The 24036-nt window shown below is 35.7% G+C and overlaps 1 protein-coding gene across 2 annotated transcripts in view; it reads left to right on the top strand.

The window, feature by feature from the left end:
• The window catches only part of TRIM33 (tripartite motif containing 33), a 119281-nt gene that overhangs the window by 88714 nt on the left and 6531 nt on the right, over positions 1–24036 (top strand). For both annotated transcript variants that reach the window (XM_079135206.1, XM_079135207.1), the window contains exons 9-15: positions 1230–1504; positions 2173–2337; positions 5975–6175; positions 14660–14792; positions 16099–16162; positions 18643–18802; positions 21172–21521. In XM_079135206.1, coding sequence (XP_078991332.1) covers positions 1230–1504; positions 2173–2337; positions 5975–6175; positions 14660–14792; positions 16099–16162; positions 18643–18802; positions 21172–21521 — 1348 coding nt within the window. The remainder of the gene's footprint in view (positions 1–1229; positions 1505–2172; positions 2338–5974; positions 6176–14659; positions 14793–16098; positions 16163–18642; positions 18803–21171; positions 21522–24036) is intronic.

Raw genomic sequence — 24036 nt, 5'->3', positions numbered from 1 at the left:
TCTGTATTCAATAGTTATGTCCTGAGAAATGTTTGAAAGACAAAAGCAGCTCTTTTCACACACAAGAAAAATGGACTTTGCTTTTCTTCTTCACATTGTGGACCTGAAGACCATAGGTGAAAGTTACAGAGAAAGAGAAAAAACAGCTATAATTTTTAGAAAAGGCGGTCGGGGGAGGAGACGTTTTTGCAGCTGTGGCAGGTCACAGTTCTACCCAGAGAATTGCTTGGAGCCCAGGAATTTGAGGTCAACCTGGCCATCACAATAAATTTCCCATCAGTTAGAGATATCTACCAAAGGCATAAATGAACTTTCAGAATGGACAAGTCCTTAACATTGGGAATTGCAAAAGTAGAGTCTTTATGGCTTTCTGTTTTTAAAAATTGTAATCTTTGGGTAAAAGAAAAGCAAATATGTTCAAATGTGACTATTTTTTGTTAAAAACAGGCAAAATCAAAGTCTGTGTGATACATTTTATGTGGCCTTCAACTTCTACCTTAAATCTTACTTTGCTAAAATTTGCCTTCTATCCCTAGAAAGCAATGGCTCAGGGAAAATGGTCACTTCTAAGGTTATAAACCATGTAGTATTTCCATAGAACACTTTTATAGCAATACAGTACCCTGTCCTTCACATTTCAGCAATTCAGAAACATACGGAATCAATATCTTTTGAATTTTACCATGAAGAGATATTTACATTAGGCACAGTGGTGCACTCTTGTAATCCCAATGACTCAGAGGCTGAGCAGGAGGATTGCAAGTTTGAAACCACCCTCAGCAGTTTAGTGAGATTGCTCTCTCGACATAAAAAACAGGTTGAGGATTTGACTCGGTGGTTGAGACCATGGGGTTCAATCCCCAGTACCTGCCTTCCCCCCCAAAAAATAAAAAAAAAAACCAGATATGGGCATCTTCTAATAATATCTCTTTCAGCTCTTTAATTTTCTGTACAGCCTATATAAACAAAGAATAAGGGCAGATTGTATATTCTGAATAATTAAAAGTCATTTTGGGAGGAGGGCTTCAGAATATGTAAGGTTTCTGATAATCTTTCCCATCCTCCTCCTCTTATCTCCCCTCCCCCAGCTCCCATTCTTGCTATACCATGTATTGAAAGCTTTGCAGTGCTGATAGTTGTCAGAAAAGGAAGAGAACATAGTGATTAATCTACAAAGTAGCCCATTTGGTTAATTATATGCAAATTCTTTTTATTTTTTAAATCTTCAGGTAATCTAGTAATAGAGAGTAAACCAGCTCCTGGTTATACTCCTAATGTTGTAGTTGGACAAGTTCCTCCAGGGACAAACCACATTAGTAAAACCCCTGGACAGATTAATTTAGCACAACTTCGACTCCAGCACATGCAGCAACAAGTGTATGCTCAGAAACATCAGCAGTTGCAACAAATGAGGATGCAGCAACCACCAGCTCCTGTACCAACAACAACAACAACAACACAACAGCATCCTAGACAAGCAGCCCCTCAGATGTTACAACAACAGGTAAGTATTGTATTACTGCATTATTGATACAAATAATGAACAAATCAAGACTATTTGTTATCTTATATAAATGAGGTACACATTCAAAGTTACTAACAGGAATAGAGTTCAAAGGTCAGAGTATTTCCTCTGGTTGTGATAGGACTATGGGGAAGTGTGAAGAAGAACTGTAGGTAAATAACTTGCCATGGAACTTACTATTACTCTGAAAGTGCTGAGGTTCTTATCTCTCCACACCAGATCTTTCTTGTTTTTCACATATGATTATGGGACAGAGAACCAGATTGCCTAAAATCTATTATGTTCTTCAGGCCTTTTTTCAGATCGTTTCCATCTCTGGGTCTTTCTTGTGCTCTCTGCCCCTCACACTCAAAACTGTTACTTCAGGGTGAGATAAGTTAAGTGTGCTTTAAATACACACATACATACATACATACATACATACATACCCTGAGACACAGAGATAAGGGACAGGGAAATTTGGAGTGATACATACATTTTTTATTATTATTAGTTCTCTGAGGATTGGTTGCTAGAGTTGAGAATAGTGACTTTCACTCTTTATACCCTTCTATCCTGACTGAATTATTTTTTAGCATAACATTTTATAATTGAAAGATACATTTATAAAAAAGTATTATATAAATTGCAATTTCTACTTTTTATAGCCTCCAAGATTAATCAGTGTGCAAACCATGCAAAGAGGCAACATGAACTGTGGAGCTTTTCAAGCCCATCAAATGAGACTGGCTCAGAATGCTGCCAGAATACCAGGGATACCCAGGCACAGCGGCCCTCAATATTCCATGATGCAGCCACATCTCCAAAGACAAGTATGCCTAGAGTTACATTTGTAAGAATCATACAATTTTAAAACTAAAAGACATTTTTTTTTTTCCTAATTAGTTGGCGGGAGCATTTCTTTGATATGTTTGGGAATGTGATTAATTCTGTATGTCCTCTTGTCCTAGAAAAATACACATACATGTGAAATTTTTAATTTAATTTTAAGAGTGTCTTTGATCTCTTTAATCCCATCATATACTATGGGTTAAGAATCCCTGATGTTGTATCCCTCCTATTCACTAACAAAAGTGAAAAAGAATCTAAGGAACTTTTAATGTACCTACAATCACAAGAGACAATGATAAAATCAAGCTTAGAACTTCAATTTTCTGATATTGTTCCTTTGCTCTTTTAATGTGACTTTTTAATCCTAATATTTGTAACAAGGACTTTGAAAAGTAATGCAGATAGCTATATGTAACTTTCTTCTTTTTTTTCCTCAAGTATTATTTCTTTTAGAGTATAGAGTGTGTGTTTAACCTTAAAAATAAGTGTAGGATGGGGATCTAGCTCAGTTGTGGAGAACTAGCATGCATAAGCCTTAGGAACAATCCACAGTAATTTCCCAACTGTATTTAGAGACAAATGTATAATGTTTGCCTGAACAGTATATTATGTCTGCATAAGAGGTATGATTATAAAATGAGGAAACTTTTACATAGGATTTCTAGTTATAAAATGATAGAGTTCATATTTTGCTTTTTAAATATTTTGTTTTAGGTGTAGGTGGACGTAATACCTTTATTTTATTTTTATGTGGTGCTGAGGATTGAACCCAGGGCCTCACACATGCTAGGTGAGCGCTCTACCACTGAGCCACAACCCCAGCCCAAGTTCATATTTTAATTCGTAGTGGTGTTTCTCAAATCATGCTTCACAGTCCCATCAGAATTACTGGTCAGCTTGACATAGAATGGGGGTGGCCTTGTCAGAATAGATTCTGAACCACTGAATCAGAATTTCCAGGAGAGTACTCAGTAAACTTCCACCAATTTATAACTTTTAAACTTTTACTTAGTACCAAAAAAAAAAAAATAACTTTGAACAATTACTTAGTAAACTTTTACTAGATCTCTCAGATCAGTCACATGCTAAAAGTTGAGGAAACACTATTCTAGAGCAGTGATCCTTCATCTTTTTGGTCCAAGTACCTCCAGAACTACTTTTGAGAAATATATACTCCCTCACATTTGGCAGTTTTCATTTCAAATTTTCATTGTAAGCTAATGAATAGTTGCCAAAGACATGCTTCCTAGCATATTTTAAATATTGGCATTACAAAGTGAAACTTTGACATCATTTTTTTTTTTTTTTTTTTTTTTTTTTGAGACAGGGTCTTCCTAAGTTGTTTGGGCTGGCCTCAAATTTATAATCTTTCCAACTCAGCTTTCCTGTAATCATGGGATTATAGGTGTGTACCATCACGCCTGACTTAACATCATTCTTTAAATTACTACATTGGAATCTCAAATACCATGGCAAGCTCTTTTGAAAGTTAGAATTTTACACACGCTTTTGTCTTTGGACTCGAATTTTAGTTTCTCTGCAGAATTGTACCTTACTATAATGTATTTTTTGATATGTTAGTCTTTTGTAATTTTTTATAGGAAAAGCAAATATCTTAAAAATTCTTTATTAAATTTTCAGTGACAATGAGGTTGACATTAAACTTCAAAACTTTTTCTATGGACACAAATTATCATTACTTCTACATAATTGTTGAGACAATTTTTTTTGTGTTTTTTTTTTTTTTTTTTTTTTGATACCACGAATTGAACCCAGGGGCACTTGACTACTGAGCCATATCCCCAGCCCTTTTTGTATTTTATTTAGAGACAGGGTCTCACTGAGTTGATTAAGGCCTGACTGAGTTGTTGAGACTGGCTTTGAACTTGAGATCCTCCTGCCTCAGCCTCCTAAACTGCTGGTATTATATATGTTTGTTACCACACCTAGGGAATTTTTTAATCTGGTGTAAGAATATTAGAAAACACTGTGTTCAATTTCCAGTACTATGAAAAAAGAGAGGAAAAAAACAATTCATTTGAAATAAGAATTCAACATTGATATTTTTTTGTCGGGGGTGGTACTGGGAATTGAACTCATAGGCACTCTACCACTGAGTTTCATCCCTAGCCCTTTTAATTTTTTTTTTTTTTTTTTTAAAGACGATCTAAGTTATCAAGGCTGACCTTGAACTTGTAGTCCTCCTTGCACAAGGATGACCCCTGTGTTCCATCATCCAGATCAACATTAATTTTTCTATTTTCAGTCAACAAAATCAAAGTTGATTTTATTACTGGTTTTCATGAGTTGCTCTGGAAACTTGTTCTCAAAAATATATATTTAGGGATTAAAAGAATTTTATTACAGAAGTGTTCCTTGGTTCTTCAAATTTTCTAGATTATGAGTCAAAACCAATTATCTACCAGGAAGATTAAAATTCTTGTAATCAGTGATTGGTTCATCAGGTCTTCAGTTTTGTTATTCATCAAATATTAGTACTCATTTAAATATTTAACTAAGTTTCGGAATTAGTCACTTTTTAACCCACCCAACACTATTATTTCCACATGTACCGTTGATAAATCTCCGTGAGTTCTCCCTACTATCATTACTATGACCAGTCCTGGAACAGTGTGCTTAGAATAAGATTAGGAATGAATGGGTCACTACTTTCATCAAGTGGAAGAAGGGCAGGTGCCAAAGAAGTGGTGGAAATGTGGAACATGGCACATTCTTAGGGAAAAAGTTCTTTTTTTTTTTTTAAAGACGAGTAAATGAGAAAATTGAGGATCTAGGTATTAATTTTCTTTAAACTGTTTTAGATACCCATCAACCCTTTAGTTCTTGGAAAGCATTTAAATATTATGAGAAGCTAGGGGACACTCATTTCAAAGAGTGCAAAAGCTACAGAATCAGATCAGCCAACTTTCTCAGAACATTTTTCTTAAATTTTAGGACTGTCCCTACAGGAATCCCTAAGTGTTAGCATTTGTAGTTCTTAAGTATTTCAACTGATTTATTTATGTGTATATAGTAACTTTCCCCAAACATCTTCATGTACATGACTTTAAATGATCCTCATAATAGCTTTCACAGTGAAATAGGTGAGGTATCATTTATCCTTACTTCTAAATTGCTGTGATTATGTGACTTGGCTAAAGTCATACAGTGTTAGAGCCAGGAGTCAGTCAGTGTCATTCTAATTGTTCTCTCTAGCATATCAAGCTGCATTACATAATTATTTTTATTAGAAAAGAGACTAAAGGATCAAAGAAGTATATGGAGAGAATGGTGACTTTCTTGGCCTGGTGTTTGAAAACTTGGGAGGCTTCCAGATCATCCTCTTACCTATATTCTTGTCCTGAAATAGGATCATATTATGAGGCTGACAGGTTGAAAAATTATTGACAAGTCTTTATCTCTAGATACTACACAGAAATGAATAAAAATGAAAAGCCTAAGTTTGAACTCTTCTTCCTAAGTTTGAGAGGGCCCACTTTGTTTCTCAGCCACAGGCATCAAATACGTAAGGATCTTTTCTTAAACAAAGAATCATCATAAAGGAATATAGTTCAGATATCCTGGAAGATCAAATAATAATGTCTTCTTTCTTAACAGCACTCAAACCCAGGGCATGCTGGGCCCTTTCCTGTTGTATCGGTACACAACACCACAATCAACCCAACAAGCCCTACTACAGCAACTATGGCCAATGCAAACCGAGGTCCCACCAGCCCATCTGTTACAGCAATAGAGCTTATTCCTTCAGTTACCAACCCAGAAAACCTTCCATCATTGCCAGATATTCCACCCATACAGGTTTGTATTTGAATTGAATGAGTCATTTAAAGCCTCATATTGAGTCTCATACTGATTGAAGAGTTGAGGATATAGTTTAGTGTTTTTTTTTTTTGTTGTTGTTTGTTTTTGTTTTTAAATGTAGGACCAACAATTTGAAATTTCTAAAAAGGATAGATATTTGAATTTTGAAAAGTTCTTGTGCTAGAACTGGTATACCCCACTATTTTTAAGTTATAGGAATTTGAATATTCTCTGTTATGAGACTGTCTAAACAGAGGTGTAATAATGAATTAATATCAGCCTTGCTAATAGGCTACTTCTTCCTGTTCTTCCACCTGTCAACAAGCAAACTTTGCATCAGATAGTATACTCCTGGTGTGAGTTTGGAACCAAAGAGGCAACCAGGATCAGAATGTCATTCTTTTAGATTGTTAAGGAGGGGTAGTTAACTGGTTGGGCTTAAAATGGAAGGTGTAGATATCAGGCATTTTGAGGCATACACACTAAAAGGGAAATAATGGTGAGGAGGAATAGCTGGATCATGAAGGGCCTCTGAGGCGTCTTGTCCCTTTCAACTCTGGCATTTCTCTAAAGACATATCTTCAGTGCCTTCTGAAGTTTCCAATTAATTTGAATTAAAAACATTTTATTTTTTATTTTTCAAAGGCATAGATGGGTTTATTTAGCCAAGTAAACACACGTGCAAGGGAGCATGGGGGAATCTCCAGAGAGATATGTCTTTGGTGTACAGCAAGGAATATGCATTCAAGGGAGAATGCAGGCTGTCTCCAGAGGGAGAGACAGCCAAAACATTTTCTTTTTAAATGTAAGTATAACCTTTAAAGATTATACCAAATTATGTCCTGCACTGTATATAGTTACTTGGTGTCAGAGGTCACTATGGGAATAAGGAGTAGTGAAACTGGTGAAGCAGTAGGACCCTTAACAATCTTCCTATGGCTCTCGAATATTTTTGTGTACTTAATGGGTTTATGTAAGAGTCTTAAATGATGTTTCTTACTATTTCAGAATTGTTTGAAAATCACTGACTTGTGAATTCTCTTAGTCCATTTCCTTCCCTGGTACTAGTAGAGAGCTTTTTTTGGCCAAGGGAATGATAGTGGTGTTAATGCAGGGAGGCCTAGACCATGAACAATGGAAAATTTTGGAATATAAATTAAACAGTCATACTTCTAAGTTAAAGGCAAAGTGCTTTCACAGATATAAGTTTAATACTTGAAATCACATAATTTGATATGTACTATCCCTATTTTTTGATGAGAATAAGAGAGGTTAATGATTTCCCCAGTGTCATACACTAAATGGAAGTTGAAATTTAAGACCCAGACTCCTGATAGTCATTTTAGTCTTTCTCCACTATCTATAGCAATACCAAGTAAATAGTTTGGAATTGTAGGCCTAGAAAGGTATATGGAGAGTCTTTAGGCAACCAGAAGTATCCATTCTGTTAAATGAGTAATTCACATTTTACTAAGCACTTACTGTATGCTTAAGTCCTTGGGCATTGAGGACAAGAAGACAAGTAAGACTTGGTTTCAGTTGATAAGAAACTTACAGAGGGAGAAGGGAGGTTGTAAGTATCAAATTTAACCTAATTTCCTAGGGCATCTCTAACTTGGTTCAGGTTTCTTACAGAAACCAGATGGAGTAAGTGTAGATGCTCTGCATCTTTGAAAAGCTGAGCTTCATAACCCATATTAGACTAACCCTGTTTTCCTACTCAAAAGAGCTTTGAAATCAAGACAAGAAACTTCAGAATATGTCCCTTCCTATCTTTAATTTTTTATAGTGAGGTAGGAAGAGCAGAATCCATACCTTTTCCTATAAACCTTCTCTTCCCTTCACTTACAGCTGTGTTCTCCTGTTTTATTTACTGCTATATTAGGGTATCATCTACTATTTTAATTATGGTTTGTGTGATTGTTCAGTTATCACTCATATATCCAGAATATTTTCATGGTCCCTCAAGAAACTGTACCAAGTAGCAGTCACCCTGTTTTCTTCTCTTCCAGCCCCTAGAAACCACTAATCTACCTTCCATTTGTACATATTTGTCTATTCAGGGCATTTCATGTGAATGGAATTATACAATGTGTAGCCTTTTGTGGGTGGCTTCTTTCACTTAGCACAGCGTTTTCCAAATCTGTGTTGTATCAGGTGTCAGTATGTAATTCCTTTTAATGATTGAATAAAATTCCATTGGATGAATATGCCACATTTTATTCATTCATTAATGGATAGACATTTGGGTTTCTACCTTTTGACTATTAGTAAAATGGTGCTGTGAATTTTCATGTATATAGTTTATCAGCTCTCTAAGGTAAACATTTAGGAGTATAATTGCAGGGGCATTCTGTGAGCATCTTTAACTTTTTGAGGAGCTATCAAGCTGTTTTCCACAATGACTGTGTCATTTTACATTCTCATCCACAGTGTGTGAAGGTTTTAGTTTCTCTGTATACTCATCAATACTTGCTATTGTCACCTGTTTTTAAAAAAGCAGTAAGAGGAGGTTGCAACAAAAGCACCAACAAAGTAGTTAACCACATAAATAAAAATAGAGAAGAACTCTATATCTTGAAGTCACCTACTTTGCCCATTAACCTTCTGTAGGTTATAATGGTCTAGTAAAAACCTGGAAGAGGCTACATAGAGAGCAGTCGAGGTAGCATTAATTATGCAAAGCAAACAAAATAAATTCAGAAACAACTTTGGATACTTATTGATTTTTCTTAGTACTGATCATTACAACTATCCTTGTATTTTTTTCTCTGAAATCAGTTAGATCTAATTAACACTGAGAACTTAATTTTATAAAGAATTCCCCCAACCTGAATTATTTATTTTGCACTATCCTTCTCCATTACAGTGATAATGCATATTTGTAATGTCAACCCTGAGGGGGTTACATAATAAACCTGAATACTTTTTTAATAAAGGAATTTTAGATTCAGATTTGATTATAATTAATAGATTTAGTATTCTAATGATTTATTTTTTAAATTATTTGAAAACTATTTGATGTGCTCAGTAACATTTATCATCAGGGTACTCTGCGTATTATGAATTCTTGGCAAAACACCGTCTGGTAAATCACATACAAATTTAAATTTAGAATATTTGCAATAACTTTTTGATACTAGAATATGTGCCTCGTTATTATCAGCTTCCTATAAGGCTGTGAAGTTTATTTTTTTGAGAATAATACTGCCCTCAGTAAAGCATAATTGGTAAGATAAATCTTGCTAAGTAGATTTTTAAAGGCTATGCTCGCGGGGCCACTTAACAATGGAGATATATTCTGAGAAATGTCTTTGATTTCATCATTGTGTGCAGATCATAGAATCTACTTATATAGACCTTGAAGTATAGGTAAACTACTTACCAGTGACCTCTGTTTTTTTTTGTTGTTGTTGTTTTTGTTTTTTGTTTTGCACTGCTGGGGATTGAACCCAGGGCCTTGTGCATGGGGGGCAAGTACTCTACCAACTGAGCTATATCCCTAGCCCTACCATGACCTCTTGATAAAGTACAGGAGTATACTCTAAACCTCAAAAGGTATAGTAAATACATAAATCAGTAATATAACTTTATCATTGTCAAGTATTGTATGCTGTACATAATTTTATGTGCTATTCTTCGCTACAACTAGTAGTGCAACAGATTTGTTTATACCAGCATCATCACCAACATATGAGTAATGCATTGCATTGTGTCTGGTATGATGTCACTAGGCAATAGAATTTGGAAGAATGGTTAACAACAATAAAGTCTTATGGCCCAAAATACTGATCTGGTCAATAACAGACTACATAGTGGTGGTTTCATAAGATTATAATGAACCTGAAACTGGGGCTAGGTTAAAAATTCACATGGAGGAAACCTGGAATTAACATTAGTAAACAGCTGAATAGAGCCGGATAAAAGTTTAAAATTAGATAAGATTACACATTAAATATAGAGATGAAGCTAGGCACAGTGGGGCACACCTATAATCCCAGTAGCTCAGGAGGATCACAAGCTCAAAGCTAGCCCCAGCAACTTAAGTGAGACCCTATCTCAAAAAACAAATGAAAAAAAAAAAGGGCTGGGGATGTGGCTCAATGGCTAAGTACCCCTGGGTTCAACCCCTGGTTCCCCCAAAAATAATAGTTAAAAAAAGTAGAGATAAAGTCTCAAACTTTTTTTGCCTAATCAAGAAGAACTTCCTTAACCTAATTGTACTTAAGTAGTATGGATATGATATAGTCTAGTTGGCCCACATGCAGAGTTTGTTTAGATCTGGGAAATGGCATTTACAATGCCATGAGGGCATGAAAAGGCATAACTCGGAAGAGTAAAACAGGAGAGAGATAACAGACTAAATGGAATAGATGAAGAATTATTAATTTATGTAGTTTTTGATCATACTAAATCAGATGATAAATGGTGATAATAATTATTAGATGGATAGAAAAATACTAAAGTGAGGATTTTAAACACATTTTGTTAATGCAAGAAGGTAATGAGAGAAAGTTAGTTGAAAACAGGAAATGTTTCACTGTTTTCTTGTTTGGTTTTCACCTCTGGTAAAAGTACATGCATTTGATTACTCAGGTTTAGAACATTTCTGTGTGCTGACAAAATATTTCCTGATGTTTGGTAGTCTAGCATCTAAATATAGAATCCTTTTATTAAGTTCAGGGCCAGTGTTTTAGTGCAGTACATCTCCAGAGTGTTTCTGGAAACATGGATCTCTAGTATTGTTGCATTAGTATATTTTCTTCAAGAAATACTTAAGAACTTACTATGTACTGGATCCTAAATACCAGCTATATAAAGATAAAAGAGAAATGACCCTTGACCTCAAGGAGTTTTCATATATTAGGAAAATAGTTTTCCAAACAGGGTCAAACCTTGAGAGTCTTGCTACAAATGGATGTATAATGACGACAGTGGAAGACTAGAAGAAGAAAATTCTAAATCTGCCTGTAGAAGCCAGAATAGGCTTTATATGAGATAACTTTAAATTTGGACTTAAAGGATAAAGAGTTAAGCAGTCTGAGGTTAAGGAAGGCAAAAATTCCAGATAGTACGAATTACAATGCAAAAGCACCAATTTATAAAAGGAATGTGAGATTCCAATCATTTAGTTGTAATGTAGGAGGTAGTAAAGTCTGAAGTCAGATTTTTTAATTTTTTAAGTACTGACTCTCACTCATAATCTCTTAAAATAATAAGACAATCTGCCTCATGGACTCATTGGGAAGATGAGATAATTCATGTGAAATATTTAGGTTGGTACCTATCATGTAAATATTCAATAAATAGTTAATGGGATTAGCTTATTCTTCCATTTACTTTTCCTCCACTCCTCATTATTAATATAAAAGTAAACTTTGGGAGGAAGGACAAAGAGATTATGCTTAAAAGAAAACTTATAATGCCTATCTTGGAATAGTGGGAAGAGAGACACTGCTGTCAGAAAGTTTACAGGCTAGGAAAATGCAGATAGAGTCTTTTTTTTTTTTTTTTCCTCCCCCTTTCTTGGGTACTGGGGGTTGAACTCAGGGGCACTCAACCACTGAGCCACATCCCTAACCCTATTTTGTATTTCATTGAGAGACAGGGTCTCAGTGAGTTGCTTATTAGCACCTTGCTTTTGCTGAGGCTGACTTTGAATACATGATCTTCCTGCCTCATCCTCCTGAGCTAATGGGATTACAGGCATGTGTCACTACACCCAGTGATACAGAGTTTTAAAATCTGACTTATAATAAATTATATGGTGGTATTAAAAGGGAGTAGCAGCTCAGGAGTCAGGAGGATCACAATTTTGAGGCCAGCCTTAGCAATTTAATAAATTTAAGAGGACTGGAGGTGTAGCTCAGTTGTAAAGTGCCCCTGTGTTCATCCCTAGTGAGACAAGAGAAAAAAAAAAAAAAAGTGCATACTGTACAATTCCATTTATATAAAACTCTAGGGAGAAAAAGCAAACTAAAATGACAAAAAGCAGATCAATGATTGTGGACAGGTTGAAAGAGGGCACTGAGGGGCAGGAGAGTGATGATATAATGCTTTTTTTCACTGTTTTTGAGTTTGATTTTCCAGTTTTATACTGTGTGAAAACGATTGTCCACTTTGAATGTTTATTGTATATTGTTTATACTTCAGTGCTGTTTATAGAAAGTTCCATTTTTGAGGCATAATAAGCAGGTAATTGAAAACACATATATAAATATTTCTGTAAGATAGCTTGGTACAAGTGTAATTACTGGGTCAAAAGTGATTACATATTTAAATTTTGCTTTGATATTGACATTGCTTTCCAAAAACATTATGCCAGCATTTTGGAAGTCCCTATTTCTGCACTATCTTCCCAACACAGGGTTAAATTAAACATTCTTTTCTTCCATCTTTTCTCATAGGCAAAATGACAGTGTTGATTTGTTTTTCATCTCTTCAGTGTGGTTTCGTTATCTTTATGTTCGTGAATTATTTTTATTCTATGAATTATCTTTTGTCTTTTGTGAAATGACTTTGCTCATTTTTCTGTTGGATTCTTTTTCTTTTTTGTATCACAGAAATTATTAATGTAATACTTATATATGTTCCGTGCAGTTATTCAGGAGTGCTAAAAATATTGGTTCATTAAATGAGCCGATAGTTTTCCAGTCAAGACATAACTTTATAAATAAAGTTATAAACTTTATTCATGTTAATGAAAACGAGAGGTGAATGAATGTTCTTGGTAGCATTTCCCTATTGGGAAATATAATGTTATCAGGCCATTTTATATTCTACTTGTTCACCTCTTCCTAACCTTCACTCTTGTAGCCTTAGGGGTTGTCTGTTCAGAGATAGAAATTGTAGGTAGAGAATATAAATGACATGGGAGTAAAGGCAGGTATTACGGCATTTTGGGGTCCATTTTGAACATTCCTTCTCATTTGATTTTAGGCGTTTTGCAGCCCTACATCTCTGTGTCCTACCTTTAGGATACTCCCTCTTCACAAATCTTCCTGTTGATTTGAGCTGCAGCTAGGGATAGTTATGGGCTTACAAGTGAATCCTTAGCCAGTAACCATGACCACAGGGTAAACTAGCACAACTACTATTGTACTTTAATTATCCCTCCAGCCAATCCAGAGCCTCCTCTCACTTTTAGTCCTTCTTGTCTGTGTCCTTTTGAGGCCTTTGGGGAAATTGTCCTATTTACTTAGGAAGATTTTCTGTGCCTGTGAAATGTTGTAAAATTGCTCCATTCTGATTTTCCTTTCAGTCCAATTCTACATTTATATGTATAGTTTCTTCCAGAGTCTGTACTTGGATGTTATCATTTCCCTTTTTTTGCTGTGAAAAACTAGTGCACTTTAGGGGAAGGAGGGCAAGAAGTAAATGAGTGTGTTCACTTTTGTCTTGAATCGGAAATAGATTTGTGGGGCTGGGGTTGTGGCTCAGTGGTAGAGCACTTGCCTAGCGTGCATGAGGCCCTGCGTTCGATCCCCAGAGCCACGTAAAAACACTAAATAAACAAAATAAATGTATTGTGTTCATCTACAACTAAAAATAAAAACTTTAAAAAAAAAAAAGAAATAGATTTGTATAAGAAATATTCTGGAGGCTGGGGATATGGCTAAGTAGTAGAGCATTTGCCCTGCATGGGAGAAGGGGGTTGGATAATCTGACCTCCTGGGAGAAGAGATTGAAAGGGGGCGAGTGTAATAACAAATATATGAATAAGCAAGAAGAGTAGCAAGGACAATTTTACAATCTCTTATATGAAATCGTGCAAAATTTAAGGTAATGTTCATGCTTTACTAATATCTTTTTACTCTTGTTTACATATTTTCTCATTCAGTCATCACAATTCTGCACTGCAGATGGGATATTTTAAGGATAGGAAACTTGTTTATTTTGGGAACCAGACTAAAATCACAGTGCTAGGTCCTCCGACCTTATTCTACTCCCTCTAAGTACAAAACAGTTTCAGATGTCCTGTGGACTCTCTTCTTTCATGTATATAATAAGGGACCTTATATGCCAGGCTTTCTGTGCTCTATAATAACTTTTCATTGCTTAAAGTTGGGTTTTGACATGATAGCATTTCTACTTGTTTGAATGTTTCTGGAAGAACTACGAACATTGAAATACAGAGAGGGAGACTAGAGACAAGAGTACTGATAAGTAGACTCCTGTAGCATTTTGAGAAAATGTTAAAGTGTCAGAACTATTTTCATAATAAAACATACAGGATTTAGTGGGCAGTAGGTTTTTGTCTTAAGTGGTGAATTTCTGTCGCATAATATAATTATAGTCTCAGTTCATGTAAATTTTATACTGTGATTCTCAGAAGTGTAAAGAAGCAACAATCAAGTTGAACTTAATATTAGATAATCTGTTAGTTTATTAGTAAACTGAATATAAGCAGTGACACTAATGAAATTAATAACTTTGCTGCTTTTATCAAAGCAAATTTATCTTTATTTTTTTTCTCTTCAGTTGGAAGATGCTGGCTCAAGTAGTTTAGATAATCTACTAAGTAGATACATCTCAGGCAGTCACCTACCCCCACAGCCTACAAGCACTATGAATCCTTCCCCAGGACCCTCTGCCCTATCTCCAGGATCATCAGGTAAAGCAAACAGGGATATTGCCTCATTTTTTTAAATGCCTTATAAAAAGTCTCTTAGTAGCTTTATCAGAAAGTTTTCTCAAGAAAAGCAGAAGCAAGAGAGAAGGTGGATGTGGAAGATACACACACACGCACACACACACACATACACACAGAGATTGAATGATTGACCTTAGGGAATTAACTCCCATGCTGAGATGATTGTGGGTATTATCAAGTCCAAAATGTACAGGCAGGTTGACAGGCTAAAGACTCAGGGAAGTTATGTTACAGTCTTGAGTTAAATTCTATACAGCAGTGGAGAGAAAGCTTCTCAGGGTCTCAGCAGGTTAAATAAGGCCCACCTACATTGTGAAGGGTAATCTGCTTCTATCAAAGTCTGTCACTTAAATGCCAGTTACAAATATCTTCACAGTAACAGCTAGACTAATATTTGACCAAACACCTAAGTACCATCTTATATATTTACAATACTGATGGTCAGTTGAAAAGTTCTTTGGTCTTGACACAACTTTAAAATACTTTTAAATAGTGAAAATTTGAAAACTTTTTAAGAATTGAGAAAATACAAGTGAATTTTCAAATTATAATTTTAAAAAATTACTAGAAACTATTAAAATATTCATGGGGTGTAGCTCTCTTCCAAAAATCTGGTTTTTTTTTGGATCCTACTACCAGGTGATTCAACTAAGATTGGCATGAGTACATGATTGAAACACTACCAAATAAGTTAAGAGTCCAGAAGTGGTCATACATTTCCACAAAGTAGAAATATTTGACCAAATATTAACCAAATATGGTTAATATTTGACCAAAGTGGTTATATAGTCCAGAAGAGGAATATATTTTTCTGATGTAATCCTACCTTTTTTTTTTTTTTTTTAACTAAAGTAGACTACTTCATTATTTCTGCAAGAAGAACTGTTCAACTGTAAATGTAGATTTTACATGAGGTGCATCATTAACATTTTTTGAAGCACAAAATTTTTAAGTGTAATAAGTATTATTCTAGTACTTCTAAAACAAAGGAAATCTGAGTAGAATATTTTGTCAGGTGACTTGGGGAGGGGTGAAAAATTACTTTCTCTTAATATGTAGTTTTATTGATTGGGTAGTGTTCTGAAGAGGATTCTAAAGCAATGTCTGGGCTCAGCTGAGAGAAACTGGTTGATGTCTGCCAGTGGTTATACATGCCATCACTGATTTTGCTCTAATTTCCAAGAGTTCCTAAATTGGGTTATAATAGCCTTGAATTCTGAACATTCTTATATGCATTGGTACTCAGTTTGACTTACTATTTTTTTAGGTTTATCCAATTCTCACACACCAGTGAGACCCCCTAGTACCTCTAGTACTGGCAGTCGAGGCAGGTGAGTATTATGCTATTAATAAGTACTTTTTTCATTTTATTAAAAAATTGAAATGTATTTAATAAAAGTAGACTATATAATCCCCGTATACTTATCATCTAGTTCTGACATTAAGTTATAGCCAGTCTTGTTTCCTCTCTACTCTGCCCATTCTTTCCTGGTGTGGGTTATTTTGAAGCAGATCTCAAGACATCATTTCACTTTACTTGTGATCATTTTAGTATCACTTAACAATAAGAATTTAAAAAATTTATGTATAGAACCATTACCACACCTAAAAAAATTGACAGCTAATTCTTTAATATCAGTACAGATCCACTTAATATTCAGCACTTCCAATTTTTGCCAAAAATGCCTTTTCTTCTTTTTTTAACAGAAATGTTTTCTTTGAGTCAGATTCAGATAAGTTCTGTACATTGTCATCAACTGAAATGTTTACATCAATATCAATTTATTCATTATAGATGTAGTTTGTCCTATACAGCTTTCCCTGTTTCCCCATTTTGTCTTTTTTTTTTTTTTTTTTTTTTTTTTTTTTTGGTCTATGTTGACATTCAGCTGAGAAGGTTTGGTCAGATTCATGTTTGCTTTGGGGGAAGCAAGGACAAGAATACTTCTACTCATGGTAGTACAGCATACTTCCATCAGGGGCACATATTTGTGTGTGTGTGTGTGTGTGTGTGTGTGTGGTAGTAACCATTAATGATCATTGAAAAATGTTATTCGAATCTTGTATTTCTTTATTAGTTTAGGATATTTTTGTAAAGAGGTAGACATCATTTATTGGGTTATAGGGAAAGTAAGACAAGTTCTTGTTAATAACTTGCTTTAATGATAATGAGTTGATTACCAGCATCCTCCAAGAGTAAGCAACTAGTTTTATTATTATTTCACTCTTTATTTTTGTTTTAATCCACTATAGATGTTATTTTGTTGGTAGCTTAAATTATTCAGTCTTTGGCATGTCAGAAGTATCTCGGGTTTGCTTCTTAGTCCTCTTGCTATAATCCTAGTAGCAAACTTCCTTGTTTCCTATGAAATAATGTACCAGGTTCATCTTGTATGTTTCTTACCTCTGTCCTGAAATTGGCCCTTTTTCTAAGAAATCCTAGTCATGTTAGTGGGAAAACAGTGTTTGGAGATAGTCTTCTCTACCACACTATGTACTGTGGGCATATGTTGCTCCTAAATTGTACATTGTTTCCTAGGACTTTTCAGTGTGCACAGCCAAGACATAGTAATGTATGGGTTTTTTAAAGATGAAATATGATAAACATTGACTGTTTTTTATTCTTTTCTTCTTTGAATAATTTATGGTGTTCATTTTTATTTAAGATACTACATTAATGTTTTTTGTTTATATGTGTGTGTATACATTCTGAAGACTGGAACTATTAAATCTCCATTGATTTTTAATGATACTTTAATCAGTGTTTTTCAAGAACATACAAACTGAGTGAAAGTTTATTATTCATTCTTAGTAGCCTTGGTCTTTCCAGTTATTTACTTCTCTTAATAGTGATTTTGCCTTTATGCTCTAGGTAGAACTGATTAGTTTTATACCTGTCCTTTTGCCAATCATTGATTTTGAATCATTGATTCAAATAAAGATGTTCCAGGTTGTTTGCTGCTTCCAATTCTCTTCTTCCAATCCCCTTTTCTCAAAAGCCAAAATAATCTCTCCTTAGATGAGGCTTCATGAACTGCTATTTTTGTTTTATTTTGGTACTAGGAATTGAACCCCAGGGGCACTTTACTGCTAGGGATTAAACTCAGGGCCTTGTGTACACTAGGCAACCACTACCACTGAGCCACATCCCCAGCCCCATGAATCATTATATGTTTATTTAGATGTTTGGAGAGGTAGAGTTGAAACTATTTTTATAAAGAGAAGCAATTATTGACCTTTTATACCACAGGTTGAGCACCCCTTATCTGAAAATCTGAAATCCAAAATGCTCTAAAATGAAACTTTTGAGTGCTAATATAATACCACAAATGGAAAATTCCAGTTCTACCTCGTGATGGGTCATAGTCAGAATGCCATGTGCACCAAAAATATTGAATAAAATTTACCTTCAGACTATGAAAATAATATGTATAAGGACCATAAATGAATTTAATGTTTAGTCTTAGATTCCATCCCTGAAATATTTCATTATGCATATGCAGACATCCAAAAATCTGAAATCTGAAACACTTCTGAAACCAACCATTTCAGATAGGGGAAACTCATGGAAAAGTGAACTTTTTTTCTAAACTATACCTCTTAAATAATAAAGTGTATTTTTAGGATCTTATGAAAGTTTGGTTTGCATTCAAAGAGATTTGAAGCTAGGCTTAACTACGTTTATGAGATGCCCTTATTTTCTGTGAAATGATTGTCTATTGTCTTCACTTTAATGTTACTTTTCACTTGTTTATTTACACCATACAAACGTGTAAATAAACACGTTTATTTTTGTTGTTTTTTGAATTAGTTGTGGATCATCAGGAAGAACAGCTGAGAAGACAGGCCTTAGTTTCAAATCTGATCCAGTGAAGGTCAAGCAAGAACCTGGGACTGAAGATGAAATATGTAGCTTTTCAGGAGCTGTGAAACAAGAAAAGACCGAGGATGGCAGGAGGAGTGCTTGCATGGTAAGTTCCGACCAGGGTCTGACAGTGAGTTAGGGAGATCACTTCACTGATTCGTCTGAGTATATTAGACTGAATAGAGATTCTAGGGATACTCATTTTGTCTTTGAATTTTTATTCCTGACAAAATCAAATATCTTTTTCTAACTTGTTTTTTGTTTGTTTTTTTTTGTGTGGTTTTGGGGGTGACAGCAGGGTACAACTGAGAGTCAGCTACAATTAATCAGAAAAAAACTTGTGACTCATTTGAAATTATATTTGTATTTGGTTAATATTTTTGCCATGATGCTAAATTGAGTTTTATCTTGTTCTGAATTTATTAAACATCTCAGTCTCTGCAATGAGTATTAGGCAACAAAATATCTTTAGCTGTTGGCCATGACCTCAGCATTAAGCTCAGCATTAAGATTGCTGATATAGGGCTGGGTGCAGTGGTGCATGCCTGTAATCTCAGTGGCCGGGGAGTCCAAGGCACAAGGACTGTAAGTTCAAAGCCAATCACAGCAACATAGTGAGGACTATATAACTTAGTGACTACCCTGTCTTTAAATAAAAAATGAAAGGGCTAGGGATTGTGGCTCAGTGATTCAGTGCACTTGGGTTCCATCCCTGGTTTAAAAAAAAAGGAATTGCTGATAGGAAAGAAGTTAACTGATCAGATACTTGTGATGGGAAGATTGCCTTTTTGGCTTAAGAATTACAAACCATTCTAGAGTTCCTGGGATGGAATATTTTGTAAAATTTCTAATACAGAATGAAGAAAGCACAAGTTCTTTTTTGTTGAGAAATTTTGATTTTTGGTTTTTCTTCCCAGGTTTCTATCTTACTTTCTATATGATTGGAACATAGAAAGGTTTTTTAAACTTTTAAAGAATTTGTTCTTTTTAGTTATACATGACAATAGAATGTATTTTGACATATCATACATACATGGAATATAATTTTCCATTCTTGTGGTTATACATGATGTGGAGTTACACTGGCAATGTATTCATATATGAACATAGAAAAATGTGTCCAATTCATTCTTCTGTCTTTCCCATTTCCCCCTGTCCAATCCAGTGAACGTCCCCTGCTCCCACCTTTGACCTATTGTGAGTCAGTACCTGCATATCAGAGAGAACATTCGACCTTTGGTTTATCGGGATTGAATTATTTCACTTAGAATCATAGTCTCCAGTTCCATCCATTTATTGGCAAATGTCATGATTTCATTCTTCTTTATGACTGAGTAATATTTCATTGTGTTTATGTACCACATTTTCTTTATCCATACGTATGTTGAAGGGCACCTAGGTTGGTTCCATATCTTAGCTGTTGTGAATTCAGCTGCCATGAACATTGATGTGGCCATGTCACTATATAGTATGCTGATTTTTAAGTCTTTTGTGTATATTCCAAGGAGGGGGATAGCTGGGTCAAATGGTGGTTCCATTTCAAGTTTTCAAGGAATCTCCATACTGCTTTCCAGAGTGTTCACCAGTTTGTAGTCCCACCAGCAATGTATGAGTGTACCTTTCCCCCCACTCTTTACCAACATTTACTGTTACTTCTATTCTTGATAATTGCCATTCTGACTGGAGTGAGATAAAATCTCAGTATAGTTTTAATTTGCATTTCTCTAATTGCTAGTGGTGTTGAACATTTGTTGATAATTTTTCTTCTGTAAATGTCTGTTCATCTCCTTTCTCCATTTATTGATAAGGTTATTTTTTTGTTGTTGCTAAGTTTTTTGAGTTCTTTATATATCTTGGAGATTGGTACTCTGAGATGGCAGGTGGCAAAGATTTTCTCCCATTCTGTAGACTCTGTCTTCATGGAACATAGACATTTTTATCTCAGAGTATTAGTATACTCAACATAGTATACACAGATTGAGAGCAGCAGATTTAACCTTGGGTTTAAAGCAGTGTCACCTCTTCAAAACTCAATTTAAAGAAAGTACCCGATTAAAATGGGCACAAAAAATTGGTGAAAGATTTTATAGTGTCATAATCTTGCTATATTAGTAGAATGATACATGAGCAGAAGGATAGGATAGAATGCTTAAAAAGTGCTATGTAATAGTTTCTGATTGGCAGAAAACTCTGGGCATACTTCCCAATCAGTGTACTTGATGGTTTAGTTAATTTCCTTGTTATCTTTGTGAACCAATAATAGAGGAACAGACATCCCAGAATCACATATTGGCATGCCTAAATAATTTTAGGGTTATTTTGATTCTATTAATCGAAGTCACTAATATGATTTATAAAATAATTTTGTTATGTCAGTATATCTGTGTATCTGACATAACTTTTAAATAACATACACACTGCAAACAATAAGGATTAAATGATATTTTTCAAGAATTTATCTTTGTTTTCTTTTAGTTGAGCAGTCCTGAGAGCAGCTTGACACCACCTCTTTCAACCAACCTACATCTAGAGAGTGAGTTGGATGCATTAGCGAGCCTGGAAAACCATGTGAAAACTGAACCTACAGATATGAATGAAAGCTGCAAACAGTCAGGGCTCAGCAGTCTAGTTAATGGAAAATCTCCAATTCGAAGCCTCATTCACAGGTCAGCAAGGATGGGAGGAGATGGCAACAGCAAAGATGATGACCCAAATGAAGACTGGTGTGCTGTCTGCCAAAATGGAGGGGATCTCTTGTGCTGTGAAAAATGTCCAAAGGTCTTTCATCTAACTTGTCATGTTCCAACACTTCTTAGCTTTCCAAGGTACTGGTGAAGTAAATCATTTTTGTTTATGTTGTCATTTTCATAAGTTAAAAATATAGCAAAAAGTTCAGGGCAAATGGCCCTTGTTTGTTTGTTTGTTTTTGCCATATTAGGGATTGAACCTAGGAGCTCACTATCACTGAGCTACATCTTCAGCCCTTTTTACTTTTTATTTTGACACTGTCTCTCTAAATTGCCAAGGCCATCCCTGAACTTGAAATTCTCCTTTCTCAGCCTCCTGAGTAGCTGGGATTATTGGCTTGTGTCACCACACTTACAAATAGCCTTCTTAACCCAAACATACCATTTCTGTAAAACAGAGAACCTATTAATCCTTTAGTATTAACTTCCAGAGAAATTGTCAGCACAATGGTAAAATGTCCAAAATTTAAGTGGGACATTAAAGAGTAGACTTCATCTCCTGACCTTCAATTTATATTCATTGTAAGCAAATTAGATAAAACTCTTAAGATTGGAAGGAGCAAGGGGATCAGTGTGCTAGAGAAAGTCTGTTTGCTCTTGAAGTGACTTGGAAGTTTAATTTTGGGGGCTGGGGCTGTAGCTCAGTGGTAAAGCACCTTACCTGTCGGGGGCTGTGCCATGTTGACGACGCCAGAATGTCCCCTGATCACATCGGCAGCGAGGAGGTTAATTGACATAAGCACACTCAGGTGATTTATTGTCCACTCACACAATGTATGCGCATGTGTTCTCGAGCACTCCTAATTGTGCCTGCTCGGACTTCTAGCGTCTGGCCTAATCTTTGCGTAAGAGGCATGGCCCTGCTGTCCGCCTCCTGGAGGTGATATAAGCATAAGCAGAATGAAACAGCACGGAAGCAGCTAGCACACAGCAGCAGCAGCTAGCAGAAGATGCAGCAGCTAGTAGGGAAAAGCGGCGGCAGCTAGCAGCACAGCAGCTAGTAGAAAGAAGAACACAGCAGCTAGCAGGAATAGGGCAAGAAGAAAGAAAAGACAGCGGAACAGCAGCTAGCAGAAAGACGTGGCGAGCAGAAAGAAGCAGTGAGTAGGGGCAGCGGCAGAAGGCAGATCGCAGAACAGAGAACTGAGATGCATCACTAAAGCACCTTAGGTAGACGTACCCTTAGTTCACAGGATGCAGGACGCACCAGTAAGAAGCAGCAGACCTTAAGTGAGGCGTAGCAAGTCTCTCTTCCTCTAAGCTGTAAGCAAAGCCTGTCTTTCTCTCAGTCTCTCTTAAGCAAAGTCTCTTTCTCTCTGATAAGCAAAGTCTCTTTTTCTCTCCTTCAAAGCAAGTAAACCTCATTTCCTCTATCCTCTATAAACAAACAAGCAAGAAAGCAGTGCACTAAAGAGAAAGATAGAAGTAGCTCTGTTTCCAGTCCACCACCCATAAGACCGGTGCAAGTTGTTGCTGCAAGTGGTGACAAATATCCCCGGATTTTGTACCGCAAAGAGCCAGCGACACTTACCTACTATGCATAAGTCCTGGGTTTGATTCCCCAGGCCCCCCCCCCCCAACCCCCAAAAAAGGGGACAAATTAAATTTAATTTTTAATTTTTTTTTTATTGTTTGCATTACTGGGGATCTGTCTAACCCAGGGTCTTGTACATGCTAGGCAAGCACTTTTAACACTGAACTATACCCCCAGCCTTAGAGGTGTAGTGGGTCTGTAAGAATGATTTTATTATGAATGCAATTTCATAAATAAAATTTAGAGACAGTTCTTTTGGATCATGCCCAAAACTTAATTTTTCTAAAATTTGACAGCTTTCAATACCCATTTTAAAGAAACAAGTCCTTTGGCAAAACAGCTTCAATATCTTGGATTTTTTGAAGAGAAATTTCCTGATTACTGGAAGTGATTAATTAGTTGTGCCTCCTGAAGTCCTCTATGCAGATTTCTCAGACCTTTTTTTTTTCAGTGCTGGAGATTGAACCCAGGGCCTTGTGCTTGCAAGGCAAGCACTCTACCCACTGAGCTATCTCCCCAGCCCTCTCAGACCTATTTCAATTAGCTTGTAGGAATGTCTTTCATGCATTAAGTTCGAATGGACAGTTATCAAATTCCTTATATAGATTAGAAGAATGTGGGATAAAAATAAATAGATTAGGGGAAAATATGAGCATTATCCTAGACTGTTTTGCCTGGTAACTGCCAAATATGATTTTAAGCATTAATGCATCCTAGGTGATGATACCAGTTGATAAAGTGAAGCAAATGTGCTAGGGTAGGTTACAAAACCTGCCATCTAGTTGTTTTTCTGTAGTGAACTTGAACAGTTCCCTATGCATCTACAGACAGTAGGGTTTGTTTTAAAAGAGATCTAATTTTTCCCTTCAGTTACCATTTTATATTTTATATTTATGCAGTCTCTTGTCTCTGATTGATATGGAATACCATAAAACAGTAGAATCACACTTGTTTCTCTCATTCTCTCTCCTCCCTTTCCTGTGCCAGGGATTGAACCCAGAACCTCATATATGCTAGGCAAACACTTCACCCCACTGAATGGTAATGTGTTTCCAACCC

The sequence above is a fragment of the Sciurus vulgaris genome, assembly GCF_902686455.1.
Source record: "Sciurus vulgaris genome assembly, chromosome: 1".
Lineage (NCBI taxonomy): Eukaryota > Metazoa > Chordata > Mammalia > Rodentia > Sciuridae > Sciurus > Sciurus vulgaris.
This window is presented reverse-complemented; position numbering and strand designations above follow the sequence as displayed.